Source organism: Drosophila subobscura, chromosome E (assembly GCF_008121235.1).
Source record: "Drosophila subobscura isolate 14011-0131.10 chromosome E, UCBerk_Dsub_1.0, whole genome shotgun sequence".
Classification (NCBI taxonomy): Eukaryota; Metazoa; Arthropoda; class Insecta; order Diptera; family Drosophilidae; genus Drosophila; species Drosophila subobscura.
Window position 1 is genome coordinate 13,205,476 of NC_048531.1, and position 17,342 is coordinate 13,222,817.

Sequence of the window (17,342 nt, forward strand, 5' to 3'; positions counted from 1 at the left end):
ATTTGTCACCTTTGGTCTCTGTTTATTTGCTACGAACTAAAAACTGATTCGAGCCTGAGTCGGGGCACTGATAAGCCGATAACCTCCGTGTGGCCTTCCCAGCGCTGAATGCATTAGATGTCGACTATGTGGCCGGCCAGCAGCAGGCTCTTGTCATTGCCGATGGCATAGAAGAACGGATGATTGATGACCAGCGGCAGGGCGCGTCGAAACAGATCCCCAAAGGCTGCAAAAAGACAACAGGCAGCTGATTAAAGAGAGAGCAAAGACTTCCAGAAACAAACTTACAGAACGAATCGCCGGCGCTGCCACCCGCCTCCTGCAGCTCCAGCAGCGTGCTCTGCGACATCTCGCCCAGATGGGGGGCCGAGCTGGCGAGCAGCGAACTGAAGACTTCACTCAGCTGCGCCTCCGCTGTGAAGAGTCGCGTCAGACCCAACTGCAAGGCAAAGAAGGGGGTTGGAAGGGGTTCGTTTACCGTTTGCTTGCTCTCTTTTGCTCACCTCTTTCAGCACCTTGGAGAGCTGTGTGTGGACCAGCACCTGGAATTTGGGCAGCGTGAGGGCCACCTTGCGTTCGCTCATCTGCCCACGGAGATACTGCAGATCGTACTTGGCCAGCTGCTGCTCGAGCTCCGGCAGTCCATCCGCTCGGTTGGGCAGGATGAGCAGCAGCCGCAGATCTGCCACGGCAAAGGGCAGCTCGATCAGCTGTGCGTCCAGAGCGGCTATCTCCGCGTACCTGAAGCGATGCTGCCCGAACATGGCATCCACCAGCTTGGGTCGCTCTCCCTCGCTGAAGAAATTGATGCGCTGCGTCTCATCGGGGTCGAAGCTCTGGGCCCAGGGTGCGCGGAATGTCACCGCCGACACGTGCAGGAAGGGTGTGTCGTGGTCGGCGATCGCCTCCAACTGCGCAGCACTGACCAGCTCTCCCACACTGAAGTTGCTGCGACTGAGGAAGTCATAATTGATGGCTTGGGCGGCGCTGGCGGGCGACTCCCACTCGAGGCGATGGCTGCCGACTCCCATTTGGGCTGCGAGCGCCTGGAACTCATCCCGAAAGTTGAAGGTGAAGCGCTGCAGCGTGTAAAAGTCGCTGAGCAGACGCAGGCGACAGCCCACGGCCGAGGATTGCTTCAGTTCGGAGAGCAGTTCCCGAAGGCCATTGAGCGATTGTCGGGCGCTGCTCGCATGCGGCAGATCGAGTGCCTCGCGCAGCTCCCGGGCCGCCGCGGAGTCGGGCTCGGTGCCGGCATACAGCAGGCCGAGTGCTGCCTGCACGAGGATGGGCGAGACAGCCACATTGACACTGGGCTGACTTCGTCCCAGTCTGGCGGAGAGTCGCAGCCCAAAGCGGTAGTTGGAGGCGCTGGCGGTAGCTGCGCCTGGACTGCCCGAGGCAGCGCCAACGACTGCCAGCAGTTGGATAGCCAGCAGCACGGCCAGTGGGAGTCGTCTCCAGTATTGTTTATTGATCATGGCTAGGGGCTATTCCAAGCTTTGTTTGGTTTGCGTAGTTTGTGATTCAGTGGTTTACACACAACTAAACGAAGTCGTCACACGAGCACGAGCGCGGCTCATTCATGGAAATTCAAAAATACTTCGAAGACATTGAGCCGGTCGGGGTTCACAGTTTGTTTATTGATTGCGCAGCCAAAAGCTCGGCATTGAAATTCTGTCAGCGTTGCCTCGGGTTGGGTAGGGGAGGGAGGCTGACCGAGAGAACAAACAACAAGCAAGCATCGCGCAAGCAGAAGCTGCTGTAAGCACACAAACGAAATGAGAGCGGGAGAGCGGGAGTTAAACTTTTGAAGTGCGCACGCTGCTGAATGGAGAGAGGAAGGGCGAGGGAGGGGAGTGTCATGCTATCCACTGCTGATTTCAAGATCAAGCTTCTACCTGCTCGCCTCTCTGCCTCGCCGTTTCGCTACACTTGCACAAAACAAACCTGTAAACATTGAGCCAGCCGAGCCTTAATCCCTGCTGAACTTTTGGTGTGTGGCTGCTCTCAGCCCCTTTTTTTCTGCGAGTGCATGGGCAACCTTGAGTCGAGGCTATTAATTATGCGCAGCTTTCAGCGGGTATTCCAATTACTCATCTCGGGCTTTCCCCTCTCTCTCTCTCTGTCTTTCTGTCGCTCTCTCGATATACACTCGTACTGGCTGAAGTGCGCATGAGGAAGTTCGAGCCGCTGCCTCGCTTTGAAAAATGATTGAGAAATTCGCTTTTTATTTATAGCCACACAGTGAGGCGGCAGTGGGGGCCAGGCCAGATCGTGGCTGGGCTACCCAAACGGGTTTGCCAACTTACAGCAACGAGCGAACGGCAATCGCTGGAAATTCTGAAACCAAATCAACAAACAGAATGAGCACGAGCTGGGAAAAGGCACCCACCGGAGGTGCAGCTGTGGGCTGCAAAGGTTATCGTTCCTAAAGCGAAAGGTGATTCGCATTGAATGATACTCCTTGGGGGAATTATGAGTATTTGTTGTTCATTTTATTATTTGTTTCGCAAATGCATCAATCCCTCTCTGGTCTAGGGTGTGTCGCGGCGGAGTCGCTTAGGCCATTGCCGTGGGCTGCAGCACGTGGCCGATGAAGAGCACCGAGTCGGGTGTGCGCAGCGCAAAGACGAACGGATGATCGGCATTGAACTCGCGCGACTTCACGGGCAGGGAGAGGGGCACAAACTTGGCATCTACCAGGAGAGAGAGAGAGAATAAAGTTAATCCTGCACTGAAAGCTTCTCCTTTTAGCTGTACTCACATGATGCAGCCGCCGCCTCCGAACCAGCCTCGTTCACATCGATGAAAGCTTTCTGCAGAATCTTGGACACGCGCACGGGGCGGTCGAGCATTTTTGTGACTTGGGAGCTGCGCGAGAACATCTCGCGGATGCCGAGCTGCTGCAGTGGCTCCGTCATGTCCTGCTCGAACTCAATGCGGAACTTGGGTATCCGAATGGTCACCGTCTCCTGGCGCAGGCGTGCCGCAATCCTATTGAGATCGTGCTGGGGACGTGCCAGCTGCTGCTCGAGCTGTGCCAGGCCATCCACTTGGTTGGGCAGCAGAATCAGCATGCTGACCTCACTGTCCGCGTAGTGCATCTCCAGGGCAGTGGCCCCAAGTTCGGGCAGATCCGCATAGCCAAACACATCATCGTTGAACATCATTGCCACATTTCTGGGGGCGCCGGTGCCGCGTCGGAACTTGCCGGAGCTCGTGTCCGTGGCGGAGAACTCGTTGGCCCAGCGGGCCTTGAAGTAAATGGCATTCACCAGCATCGCCTCCGTCTGGCCATCGATGTCGCCGGGCTTGACCAGCTGCCGGATCTTGTTGCGCGTCTTGTCCGACACCCAGGCATTGATCCAGCCAGCCGTATCCCTGGCGCGCCCCATATCCACGGGCTCTATGCCCGAGGAGTAGTAGTACTCCGCGTACTCCGGATAATCCCGATTGACGGCGCCCAAATTCTTGTTGTAGAACATCTGACTGACGATGGTTAGCTCCGCATTCTGCAGCTGTCGTCGCTGCTTGATCAGCTGGCGGAAGTCGTGGCCCACGGCCTGCGCATCGCTGCTGAACTCCGCCGCCTGCTGCAGCTCCTGGGAGGTGCGACCCTCGGAGGCGCCATAGATCATGCCCAGCAGCGCGTGCACCGACACGGGCGAGTAGACGATATTCTGCTGCTGCGAGCGGCTGGCAATGGGCTGGAAGAGCTTCGAGCTGAAGCGATCCTTGAAGCTGTGCTTGGCCGGCGGACGCGTGGGACTGTTGGAGGCGGCGGGCAGATGCACCTCGTTGGCGCCCAGCACATTGGCGGGCTGTCGCTTTGGCTGTGGCTGAGGCTGCTCATCGGCAGTCGTCTGGGGCTGCTGGTCATCCTCCAGCGGCCTCTGGTTGTCTGTCTGAGCTCTGGGTGCTGCCGGAGCGGCGAGTGCGCCTCCAATACGCACCGAGATAGGCACGACATAGGTGCCGTGCGTATAGGCCTGTGCAGCCAGCAGGTAGGGTCCCAACACCAGGAGCAGCAGGAATACTGTAAGAAAACAGAAATTGGACTACAGAACGTGCCTCGAGGTGTAGCTGTTCCTTTTGCTTACTGCATTTGCTTGCCATTTTGTTGTCTGTTATCGCAGCCGCTTGACCCGTTACTGTTTTCCCCACTATATTTAAATAAATATCAATAAATTCCTTGTCGCTGTGCGGCCTGCTGCGGTGTAGTGCTGAGACGATCAGCACGATTGCAGCTTTAATACAAAACTGAACTTAAAGATGATCGCAAATCGCCAAGCGCAAAACGGAACAGAATGCTGAGAGGGAGAGCGCGAGAACCGGTCCAGAACACGACGTCTATGCTGGCAGCGCAGAAAGAGAGAGAGAGAGGCAGAACCAGTTGAGGTTCGCTGCTCTCCCGTCTGTTTACGGGCCATTCGAGTGGGGAAAAACCCAAGCACAAGCAAAAGCCGAAGCGAAGCAAAGCCCAGGCCGAAGCCACTGCTGATGCTGATGCTGATTCTAATTGCACACAAAAAGCAAAAGGTACAGACATCAATGCAAACACACAGACACATGTGTAGAGACAGTACACACAGACTCATGTGTAGCGACATTACACACAGACACATGTGTCCGTGGAGCTGCTGCCTGCTTGGTTTTCCCGATCTCTGCCCCCAATTGTTGGCTTGCCGCGTGGGTTGCCGCTGCAATTCCCCATTTCCCATTTCCCACTTGGCAGCGAGATGTGACTCATGCGAAAGAACATCTTCCAGTTGGAAACCTGTCTACAAGTTCTCTCTCTGTTTGTTGTATTTATAGAAACATTATCTTGGGCCCGGCATCGACTCATAACTCTGCCACTTCCTGCTGACATTTGTATGCCACCAAAATGCTACCTTAAGCACATTAGATAACTCTTTTTTTCCCCTCTTTCCACATCCATTCCATAGTCACAGACCATAAATATAAGCGCGAGCATCTAATTAGATATTCCTGCCGGCAGATAAAATCTAAGAACGGAGCCAGACCGCACACGTGGTCCCGGTTGCAGCCTCACTCTCTGCATTTCCATTTCCATTTCCAGTTTCTCTGCTGGAACCTTTTTAATTATGTAAAAACCAAACACGAAATGCATTTCATATCAGCACTCTCCCGCTCCCTCCCCTACCCCCTGCCAGCACTCAATCTGGTTCGTTCTGTGACCCAATTTGCAGGCGGCCGAATGTGTAAACATAATTTACTCCAATTAGAGTGCCGCCGCCGCCGCCACCGCCACCGCCTTGTTAGTGCGCCACGCCCACACTCCACACACTCTGGTGCTGCCACACCGCCTGTTGCTTCTGTTGCATACGAAATTGGGGCACATATTCAGAGTGCATCGCAGATAGCAGGCACATGAACGGGGGTTGGCATAGGCATCATAGGCATAGAATGCAATCAATAAATGGAGTGGAAGCAAAGTTAAAAGTGCCCAGGGGGGCGGGGGGGCACACACTCCAGCTAATTGTAGTGCCTGCCCCCAGGTGCGTGCTCTTCATTCCATTCAACTCTGTGAATCTGTCCCTCCTGTGACTGATTTGTCGTCGAGTGTTTTGCCAGTGCAAACAAGCAGTTCGACCAGGCAGCAAGCAGTACGAGCAGCCAACAAGCAGTACGACTGGGCAGAGGGACAGCTTTAACATCGTTCTGATTGGGTCTATCAAATGTCTATGCCATAGAGCGGTGCTGCTGGCATTCAGATGTGTATCTTCTGGCTCCACTTTCAGCTGTCATTTTGTGGTAAGAATTGCTTCAATCAGCTGCTATCTTCCGCAACAAATTCAATCATTATTTAACTGGCTGATAACCTGCATAGATCATTCCTCCTCTTGTTAGATTCCAATGAAAAATAAATATTTTTGTATAAGAAATTCCCCAGAAAAGCCAACGCAAGTCAAAGATCAATTCGCAGATTTATGGGAATTAAAAAGAAATATATTATGGATGGATCTGCTCTGCTCTCAAGTACAGTGTCTGCCATTTATGTGCATTCCACTTTTCATTGGCGATTTCCTTCAATTAGTCACTCAATTAACTGCCTCGCACCAACCCGCTGCAAACCACAACCCACAGAGCATGAAAATATTATAAATTGTCACTGCAATGTTGCCTCAATTAGCGTGCGCAACATGTTGCTGGTCGGGCAAACCACAAAAGCAATTTGTTGCTGCAAGCTGCCAACCAGACTCTAGTTTGCCACTCATTAATTTGCGTGTTGAGTGGAGAGTCGCTGGAGCATTAAATGGCAGGGGTGGAGGTGTGGAGTGGTGGAGTGCAGGTGGAGTGGGAAGTGTATGGAAGGCGGCACATGAGCCTCACACACTGGACTGACTGTCCGTTGGCGTCGCTTACAACAAAATCGCATTAAATTGCACGCTTTGCGGCACGATTTGCCCGATTTGCATATAATTATGGCAAATAAATCATAAAGTTGCCATCAAAATATTTACACATGCGATTTCCATATACAGACGTGTTGTATGTGGCGTGAGCCTGTCTCCGCAACATGTTGCTAACGAGGCGAATGCATGGGGAGAGAGAGCGTAAAGCTCCACGCTCCTGTAGCGCCGCCACTGCATCCGGAGCCTGGCATCAATTAAAGCAACATAAAGGAAACTTATTATTTTGCTGTAACTTAATCATAGTCGGCATTCTTTGTCCTCTCTGCCCCCCGCCTTGGCTTTCCCACTTCATTCTGTGGAGACGTAAATTCAGCCGATCATGCATTTAGCAGCATTTATAGAAATTGCTGCGGGAAGCGAAGCTGCGCTCTCTCTTGCTGCCCGCCTCTCTGCCGCTCCCGCTCTCGCTCTCACGCTGTTCTTGCTGTTGTCCCAAGAACTGTGCAGCGCGGGTGCGCTGGAAGTTCGGGCAGAGGGAGAGACGACTGCCGGTAATCGCTGTTTAAATTTGTACTTCGTGATGCAATCATTCTGAATGTCAGAGAGCTCGGCAGAGACTCGACTCTCTGTCGCGCGGACTCTGACTCCCTCTCTCGCCCGTTAGGCGCCATAATGGGTTGAGCCTTGCACACACCCACACACAGATCTCAAGTGGGAGAGAGGGAGAGGGAGACAGCGCTCTGCTGAGGTCAGCAGCCAGGCGGTTGTTGTTTTTGTGCTCCATTGTTTGCAGTCTCCTTTTTGGGCTTGGTTCTGGTTGCGGCTGCACTCCACTCTGCGTGTTCTTTATTGATCTAAATTTGTGGTTTGCAAATTTGTGGCTCTCTCTCTCTCTCTCTCTCTCTCTCTCTCTCTGTGCTGCTGCTGCTTGGCATTCCATTGGCATTTTGGGGCCGCCGCAATTGTCTGTTATTTCCTTTATAGATTTAACTGCCACGGACTCTAATGAGCCGAAATCTTATTGTAATCAGTTAAGGCTTAATTGGAGCCGCAGCCACGCCCCCACAATCCACAATGGGGGGAATCAAGAGCGAGATTAGGCGGAAAGTACCGCTAAAGCTGAAGCAAAGAGCTGAAGCAAAAAGCAAACAGCTAACTGCCAGTGGCGCTGGCATTTTGTTTTATTTCTCGTATCCAACTGACTTGACTTGCCAATATATCAGACGGGGGAATACAACGCAGGGCAGCCCCGCATGTAACAAGCACAAGAAAACGAGCGGAACAGCCTTTCATTAGAGTGCAGGAAAAGCACAAAAAAGAGCCACAGAATAATGATGAATTGCGGCATTATCGCACGGGTAATACGGCCATGGAGCAGACAGAGAACTACATAGGAAACTGGAGCACACTGGCACGAACAGAGAGAGAGAGAGAGCAGAGCACAGAGCCAGGCCAGGCCAGGCCATGTCATGTCAGGGGTGGAGCAGAGCCCAAGAGCCCCGAAGAGCCCAAGACAAATATGTAATTGGCCGGCAGACACGAAGGTGCGCGAGTATCACGTACAACATTGCCAGCCAGCCAGCCAGCCAGCCAGGCAGACTCAAATGCATCGACATGATGATTTATTTGCATTGCAGCAAAGCCAAGAACCTGGGCGAACACTGTGAGAAATTTGGGGCCAGAGAGCAGAGAAAGTTTCTCAGCAGAATCTGCCCCTCTGGGAAGTGCACAGCGCTGATTCCTGCTTCAATTTCAATTAAAAATCAAGTCCCAGCATTTCTTGCAGTGCTGGAAAAGTCCAACACGTTCTCGTGGCCAATTTCCCGAACAACTTAATTGAATTTCGCCTCGGGGCAACGCCGCGTATACGCAATGTTTGGCCGTCTCTTCCCGGTGGCTCTGTCGCTCATTTGCATCTTTCATGCAGCACGCACGCAGAGCCCGAGCGACCGATCGACCTTAGCTGCATAATGTGGCTCATTTCTGGTGTACATTCGCTGGCCCCTGCCACACCCCAAAGGCCGCCTTCAACTTTAACATTTTTGCCACGGATCGCAGATCTTTTTCTTGTGGATTTGCAATTAAAGTTTGAGCTTCAGTCGGAGTCGGAGTCGGAGTCAGAGCAACGCCCAAAAGCCGCCAGCGGATCCACCCATGACAATTGCCTTTGACATTTGAAAGACGGAAAAGCGGGAGGGCAAAAACTAAAAGGAAAACCAATTTAAAAGCGTCAGGGATTTGTGTGGCAGCTTTTTGTTTTGCTGTTTGCTGCTTGCTGCCATAACTAAACCGCTGCCCGATCGCTCGGTGCGCGCAGAGCCGCACCTTTGTCGCGGCCTGTCAAACTGGAAAACTGGCCAAGAGAGCCGCCGCAGTGCGGGCCAACAGTTTTGACAATTTACCACCAGCCTCGGACTTGCGCTTTGGACTCTAAACTTGATGTCCGACTGGGAATCAGAGTCTTACCTTCTGTCCGTCTCTCCGTCTCCCTGTCTCTCCGCCTGTCTTTGACCATTTGTATAATTGGCAACTCTAATTTTTTGCGCTTTGCGGGAATCCCAAGCCCGAGCCCAAGCCCGATCCCCATACCGACCGACTACCAGTTGCTGCCCGGTGACTTATTATGGAGTTGGTAGCTGGAAAATTCACGATCAGCGAGCCGCGCGGAGCCGGTTAGGCGTGAGTAATCGGAAAAGCAGCAGCGGCAGGCGGCAGGCAGCAGGCAGCAAGGAGAACTCAAATATTGAAACTGGTTTGTGGGTTTTGGGGCGGCAGCTCTCAGAATTACAAGCAAACACTGGAAGAGAGAGACAGTTGGAGAGAGAGCGAGATGGCTGGAGCCAGTGTTGCCATAATGCTTGTCATAAATTCTCCAAATTACCCAACACGTCGAGGTCTCGGGCTCTCGGGCTCTCGGGCTCTCAGCCTCGATCTCGGCCTCTGCCTGATTGCAAATTGTGTGACAGCAAAGTTCGCCTCGCGCCGCGTAAATTGAATTTATGTAGCGCTCTCCCGCTCTCCGCCGCGCTCTCTGGGAGCCTCCTCTGAGCTATTTACTCACAGGATTAATTGTGCCACGAAGCTGCAGTCTGCTCGGCTCAGTGCAGTCCATTCGTCAATCAACGTCCCAGCTCTGTGTCTCTGCCCCAAAGCCTGTGCGCAGCGATAATTGATATTGATTTCCGAACATGATCCTCAATTGAAGCCAATTGAGGCACAGCTGCCCGTGCAGTCGGTCCATTGAACTTGTCTCGCGATTCGGAGATCAACGGAAGATTCCTCTGGGTTTTATTTTCTTTTTAACAAAAGAGTTCTAAAGTCATTAAAAATGTTTTAACTCTTGGCAGCTCCGGACACAGATTACGGCGTAATAAAGTTGGAAGATTAAAGATGAAATCTCCCAAATGTGGAGATAAATAAAAGTGTAAACGGGAAATAAATGATGGCCTTGTGGGGCTAAGATTTGGTTGCACTTTGCTGTGGGAAATATCTGAGAATATTTAGGAGCAGAACAAATATTAATTAAACTTCAATAAAAGATTGATTTTTAGCCTGCAGAAGCCCCTAAATCTTTAGTTTTAATTGCCGTTTTCTGTGCTAATTCTTTGAAAATATTTATTAAAAGAAAGAATAATTTTTGATTGAATTTTAAGCCTAAAGCTACCCCGAAATGCACTCAAATTTGTACTCCAAATGTTATAGAGCCAGTAAATTCCTTCAGCACATTTGTATTCCTGCTCCCCTGACATCCCAGCGCCCACCCAGTTGTGTTTTCAGCCGAACATTCGCTGCAGCGCAGCAGCTTTGGCTTTGACTAATTGCAAAATGTCAAAGTTTTGCCAGCACTGATCTGTGTAGCGCTGTTGCCTCCGAGTGTGTTCTCTCTACATATTTACAGACTTGCATACATAGATTCTACATACATAAATACATTTGTGCTGTGCCGTGACTCATTTGCCGAAAGTTGAACTTTTTTATGGCCAACATTTTGTAAGCTTTACTTTGCTTTTGTCCACTCGAGGGAAGGCACTTGAAAGGCGGCTGTTGTGGCTGTTGGGCTGTCCGCTGTTAGGTAGCCTCAAGTTCCTCACCCATTCTGTGAGTTGTCCGTCAAGGCCCACGCGCGCTGAACGGTTCCCAGCTGAACGGCCTCCTCCGCCGCTCGTACGTAATCATTTTGTGCTGTACATTCTGTGGCCGTTTCTTGGCCGCTTTCGAGCAACACACAGGCACACTCGGCAACAGTCCAGTCATCCAGGCAGCCATATTCATATGCGCATTACGCACATTTGCGTAACAGATTCAAGTGCGCGATATGCCGAGAGCAGGGGGTCTCAAGTGGGGGGAGTGCAGAGTGCAGAGTGCGGGGCGGGCATTAAACATTACAACAAAATGTACATCTACCTTCTGGCGGCTCCATAGTTGGGAGCATTACGCAGCAAGACAAGTTTTCGAGTGCTTTTCGAGTATTTTTTGTGGTTGAAGTTTTCGGTTGTTGTGCGCCGGTAATGAGTCTGCAGAAGTTTGGTCTGCTCGGGGGCGGGGGGGAAACTGGTTTGCTGGTTTGCTGGTGTGTTTTTTCTCCACAAAAAATGAACTGTGTTTTGATTAATATTCGATCAAATCGAACCGCAGCCGAGCGCGCTGCATGTGTCTATAAATTATGTTTTGCCCCAGGTTTGCCGCTGAGTTCCTCGTGCGTTGAGTGTCTGCCTGGAAAGTGTCTGCTTGTGGATGGAAGGAGAGGTTCTGCCGGCTGACAGACGTGCATTGCAGGCGTATTTGTGTAATTTATGAGCCGCAGCCTCGGCCCCAGCTAATTGGCCTAATTATGGTGCCGTTTACGGCGAGGACAATACAAATGGCAGGCCAGTGGATGGCGATTCACACTTCCGCGATGGGGCCAGAGTTTGTTTTGGCCGTTGCATCAGTTGTGGCAGTGGCAAAACGGCAAACAACAAAGGCAGACAGAGGCAGGCAGTGGGGCAGGCTGGGGGCAGGCTGGGGGCAGGCGGCATCGACAGCTTCAGCGAGAGAGAGAGCTCAAGAGTCGCCGTCTCTAAGCTTGAGAATCGAGTGCAGGGAATGGCACCCAAAGACAGACTTGGAGCGGCCTGCAGTGTGTCTGCTGCCAACATCGTGACTAATTACATGCGACATAAAACGAAAGAAATCCCCAAGCCCAAGACGCAGCCAAAGAAGGAGAGAGAAAGAGAGTTAGAGCGAGAGAGAGGCAGAGGCAGAGGCAGCGCTAGCAACCAGGTCGTATACGTAATTGAAGAAAAAGTATCTGGAAATTGGCAAACAACAAGCGGCAGCGGCTGCAGCAGTAATTGGCAGGAAAAAGGCAGCCAGGCAGCAGCAGCCAAGAGCCAAGAGCCACACGGCTGCCACAGCTGCATGCTGCCACAGGGACTCCAGCAGGAGGCTGCCACTTGACAATTCAATAAAACCTGAGCTCCGACTGTTGACATGTCTAATAATCGGCAGCTTGTGGCCCTGACATTGCCCGGCTGTAATTTGAGCATTTTTGAGCAGAGCTAATTGAAAGCGAGCGACTGGCTGTGGCTGTGGCTGTGGCTGGGGCAACTCCCCGTGGCATGGCGGCTGCTCATTAAATCTGCATCTGTGGCAGGCATTCTCCTGCCGCGTCCGAGCAATTTATGTGGCAAGCAGCAACAGCAACTGTTGTTCGGTGGCTGATTTCTGGTTTCTGTTTCTGTTTCTGTTTCTCTCATCTTGAACGCCCACCGGACTGGCAACGCCATCTGCTGTTGCAACTTCTACTGCCTGCTGCCTGCTGCCTGCCACACGAAAATAGCGCAAAGTAGTGCATCAATAAACAATAACAATGCTCCGGCTGCCGCTCCAGCAAACAAAACAGGAAAAGCCACAGCCAGCCAGCCACATGTGCGGATGTTGCAGCAACAACTGCTGCCTGCCGCTGGCGAGCCTGCTGCCTGTCAATAAAAAAGAAGAAAAGAAGAGAAAAAGAAAAAGAAAAGGCAATGGGTGGAAAATCCGTGTAAAGTGTGGCAGGGACAGGGGCAGGGGGCAGGGGCCGAACATGTGCAAGTTGCAGTGGCCCGCGGTTAAGTGAAAGAAATAGCTGCCCATAGCGGAAATATTAGTCGCTGGAAAAGTCAAGAAAACTGCGCCAGGAAAGGCAGGGAAAGGGGCAGAGGAGAGAGGAGAGAGGGGAGAGGGCAGCTCGCAGACAATGTGTTTATTATGGCATAGAAAGATGGATAAGAATCTCGCAGGCGGTGCAGCAGTCTCCGACGCTGAAAGCCGCTGCAAATATGAAAAGTATTTCGCCAATAAATCGATTCAATCCGATCCGTTCCGATACGTTCCGATCCGATCCGATCTATGGCTCTGGCTGTGTGTATAATTATCCATTGAACTTGTATTTCCAGTTCCAGATCAACTTGTGGGCGGTTTTTAGCGCTTTGAATATGCAAAGTTAAGGCGGGAAATTAAGCTGAAAATTGCTAGAAATTTGAGAGAGTTTAGGAGCTATTAGAAGAAGGAGCTTCGGTGCTCCAGAAACTAGGGTAAGAAGTGGGTCAGACGAGTGGAACTTATCAGCATTTGTGGGCAAAGCTTTTGCATAAATTTTCCATAAATTTCTATTAGTTTTGTAGCTCAAACCGAATGCATTTTGCTGCTATTTCTGCAGCTCTTCCGCCTCAAACTCCCTTCGCTCTCGCTCGAATTCTGTTGGCCCGAACAACTTCCCCAAAAGGGCAATCCGCTACACTGGCAATGCCTGAAGTATGCTCCATTACATGGCACTACCCCTTGGTATATAGAACGAATCAATGCCATCCTGCGCCTAATCCAATTGTCGCTGAAAGGGCAGCAGCCCAACATCAAATGCCTTGACTTGGCTGCAGAAGCACGGGCAAAGTTCTGGATGGCAAAGTCAAACCGATTGTGTTAAATCAAATGAAGCATAATTTTTACTCAATTTATGTGCAGGCAGTTCCGTTACACACACACACACAGAGAGAGTACCCCCAATCCCAGTGGGAACGCTTAGCCCACCCACAAAAAAGGGGCCAGAGGGTTGCTGGCTGCTGACTTTGATGAGAGCTGACAGGACAGCACAGGATGGTGGAGAGCTCTGGCCTGGGGCGCCTCATCTATCTATTAATGACTTGCATATTTATGAGCCGGGGAGAGCCCATAACCAGAGCCCGTGCCTGTGGGCACCCACCCAAACGGAGTGCAAATAAGCCGAAAGATTTTAATAACAGACAAACACAAGAACAGGCAAATACCACGAAATGCTCGTCCAAATGTGTTGCAAGTTTCGCCTGAGTTTTGGTCTGGTTCTTGGTGCCCCTAAGGCTGCTGGAATTCTGCTTACCCCATTGCGAAAGGCGTAATAAAAACGGGGAAAGCGGAAGAGCCAGCAACCCCCGCCAGCGATCTGTAGTTCACTTTGATGTGGCCATGCCTGGCCATGGATTTCGTCAACATGTGGCACGGCACGGCACCGCTGGGCTAACCCAACGATGCGTGGCAAGTCTTTAAATAAACAGCAGAGTCAGCAAGCGGCGAGGCAAGCGGATGCCTAGATCCAAAGTTGCCAAAGCAACAATTTGCATATGATTTTTTTTGGCAAAGGGAGGAACGACCCAGAGCTCAGGCTTAGAGTCGAGGCATTAGCTGGTCGAAAGTGGAGGTAAAAAGTGGCTCAAAGAGTGGAGTAGAGAGCGGCGTAGTTAGTTGCTGTCTGTCTGTCTGTCGTCTGTCTGTCTTCTTTATGAGCGCTTCTGTGTGGGCTGTTCCCACAGCAGACAGGCAGGGTTGAGGTACAGGTACAGTGCCAGTCACTGGCTAACTAATAAGAAGACGCCACAACACAATGGGCCTATCAAAGTCAGTCTGGCAGGCAGTTGGAGTCACAGCTAATAGTGCGCCCCTTAATGAAGTGTTTGGAAATATCAAGCAGCGACAAAACAGCTAATGAAATGCTCCAGCAGCAGTCACAGAGGGACAAAAGTTGTAATTGAGCTGCCGCCTTGGGTACTTGTCGTTTGATAATGATGGGAAACATCTTTTTTGGGCACTGATATTGTCATTATCTAAACGCAACTTCAAGGTGCAATTTTGTGTATTTTCTGTTAGAAATTCTCACTGTAAGAGGGCGCACTAGCTGCTCTCTCTGTCTCCCATGCTTAACCCCTTAGCGGCTGCAGCTTTAACACTTGAAACTGTTCCCTGCCGGGCCACACAGACCTGCAATATTTGTTGGGTAAAAACCAACCCCAAAAGCGTCGCCCGCAACATGTCTGGCAAATGGAATTAGGAAATCTTTTTCGCCAAATCCAACAAATCATGTTAAAGGCGGCTCCGGCCCAGAGCGAGGTGAGTATCGTTGTGTCTGTGTCGAGCGGTGCGGAAGGGGAAGGGTAACGGTAACGAGAACGCCGGCGGGCTGAATGTTTATACCGCTCTCGGTTTTTGGGCTGTTTTGAAAACTGTGCGGTTTTTGGGGGAGAGCTTGGAGTTGGACATGGAAGGGCGTGTGGGCGTGTGGGCGTGTGACAATATCGAGGGTGGAAAAGGCAGTCCAAGAACTGCCAGACGGCAAGGGCATAAAGTTTATATAATTATTTTTATGCCGACTCTCATAGGCATAGAAGTGGAGTGTGGACTCGAGTGGGGAGTGTGTGGTCTCTCCTGGGGCTGTGTCAGCGTCGGCTCTGTTCTTGCTAAATATGTGAGTTATGCAATGAATAAAATTAAATTACACAAATGTCATTTGTGCGTCCAGTGCCATTGGCTGTGATGTTGCTCGTTGTGGCTGATGCTGCAACATGTTGCTAATGACAGCCAGGCCTGGCCTCACACCTCCCAACCAGATGCATTTTAATTAAAATTTTGAAGCAGTTCTCGCTTTAATCGAAGGGAGAGCCCTCTGCCGCTGCCGCTGCCGCTGCCGCTGCTCCCCTCCTGTATCCAAAGCGGAAATTGTGTGTGCGGCTGTTGAAGTGTTGTTGGTTGTTGGTTGTTATTGCTGGCAGTACACCCACCCACCAGTCAACGTTATGCATGTTTGTTGTCCTGTCTGCAGGGTTGATTTGCCAAACGACGCAATTTGTTTGTGCTCGCAACAGTAACAGGCAACAGCAACATGCCAAGGAGTGGAGTAGAATGGTGTGGCGTGGTGTGGGTCAGTGGCTGTCAAATGTCGCGTAGTATGAGATATTTGCACATTAAATACCGTAGCGTTACCCAGCAGAGCTTTCACTTTTACCCGTGTTCCTTGGGGAAGGGGGGCGGCGTGCATCCTATTCCCTGGGGCCTCGTAAGTGTTGCCTGGATGATTGTTTTGGCCCAGCACTCGCAGCGGTGCGGTGTGTGGGGTACAGTTATGTTGTCTAAACTCTTTCCTCTCTGTGCTGCGTGTTAATTGCATAGCATAGCAAAAGCTTCGTCAAGCTGGACAGAGACGCGTCGCTGTCTGTCGGTCTGCCTCTGAGCATAAGCAGCATATGAAATCATAAAATTTAACGATCGCTGCGCTGTCTGGTCACGAGTGAAACCAACCCCCGGGCGGACCAGGCGACCCACGCAGCTCTGCTTAGCTCTGCTCGGCTGCTCTGCTCTGCTTAGCTCAGCTTCTCTGCTCAGCTCTGCTCTGCTCGGCTGCTCTGCTCAGCTCCGCTGCGCTTCTGCCCTGCTGCTGCTTTCACTGCTATGCCGCTCAGCTCAGCCTCTGCTTCGCTGCTCTGCTCCGCTGCTCTTGTGCTGCTCTGCCGCTTGGCACGTGTTCAAATTGCCGTGAAGACGCTTAGGCTTGGGGGTTGCATTCTGCAGGGCACAACAGCTCGAAGAGCCAAACGACATTCAAATTGAGTGAGTGAATTAAAATAAAAACCAAACCTGGCAATCAGTGAGAAACAAACTACAGACACAACGCGAGAGACGTGACGTTCTCTCTTGCACTCTCTCCCTCGTTCGCTCTAGCTTTCTCTCTCTTTGTGTGTAACAAAGTATGAGCATACGTTCGAGCGTTCGTTTCCTTCCTGCCTTTGTTTACTGTTTTTGGGGTTTGTTCGCTTCGAGTTCCCTTCAAGAATATGCTTGCCTGTGTGTTCGTCTGTGAGGGGTAAAAGGTTTTCCTGTGTGTGTATGCGAGTTCACGGGGATCGTGTCGTGCAGACTTTTATGGCTATAAGTTACAACTGAGCACAGTGGTGCGTGGGCTATTGGGTCTCGAGTGAAATCCAATTGCGGCGAAAGCGAATTGAAAACATCTAACTGGATATTACAATATTTGGCAATAAGAATTATTTAAAATACAAATATAATTTGGCATTATTATGGGATGTAATATATAAATTTCATAAATGGCAAAAGAATTTTATTATAACTTTCCTTCGATCGAAGGCATTTAATTTAAGCATAAACTCCGCTGGGTCACGATTTTAAATTTCTGAGTCTGAAAATCTACAACGATATCTTTCTTATTCCTGCGCAGTCTTAGCTCAGATTTATTTTCTTTTATTCCGATTACTAATCAGATATTAAACTACAAACAGCATTCTGCATTCTACCAATGTTTCCCAAGCACTGTGCCAATCCAATCCGAACTCAATTCAAGAGCTTCAAAAGGTGAACACTCACACTCAGGCACACAACTACCACTCCACCTCCCCCCTTATGCTAGCACTTTGTGCCCTCTCTCTTTGGCTACATAATTTCAACAATATACGTGCATTGAACACAGAGCCCTCCCACTGCTTTCCGCCGCCTGCCTCCTGCCACCCCATACAATCGCTTCAAAACCGAAATCAGACATAAAAACATTACATTACAAACCCTTATTTTACACACACACACACACACAGACACACTCGCAAATGCATTAAAAAAAGGGCAGAAGAACGGTAACACAAGGCGAGACAGCGACCAAAACTGAAACTGAAACAGCGACGAGGTGGC

The 17,342-nt window shown here is 50.9% G+C and overlaps 3 protein-coding genes across 3 annotated transcripts in view; 1 reads left to right on the forward strand and 2 right to left on the reverse strand.

The window, feature by feature from the left end:
• Positions 1 to 17,342, forward strand: part of LOC117889730 (protein prickle) — a 48,155-nt gene that overhangs the window by 2,530 nt on the left and 28,283 nt on the right. The gene's annotated exons all lie outside the window — the stretch shown is intronic.
• Positions 11 to 1,541, reverse strand: LOC117889732 (antichymotrypsin-2). The gene is made up of 3 exons (XM_034794155.1): positions 504 to 1,541; positions 289 to 439; positions 11 to 226 (listed from the first exon to the last, which is right to left on the reverse strand). Exons 1-3 carry the CDS (start codon positions 1,479 to 1,481, stop codon positions 114 to 116), a joined length of 1,242 nt encoding a protein of 413 aa, XP_034650046.1. The 5' UTR covers positions 1,482 to 1,541; the 3' UTR covers positions 11 to 113.
• Positions 2,212 to 4,268, reverse strand: LOC117889731 (alaserpin). Its single transcript, XM_034794153.1, has 3 exons — positions 4,104 to 4,268; positions 2,768 to 4,039; positions 2,212 to 2,699 (listed from the first exon to the last, which is right to left on the reverse strand). The coding sequence occupies exons 1-3, from the start codon at positions 4,117 to 4,119 to the stop codon at positions 2,563 to 2,565; spliced, it is 1,425 nt and encodes a 474-aa protein (XP_034650044.1). The 5' UTR covers positions 4,120 to 4,268; the 3' UTR covers positions 2,212 to 2,562.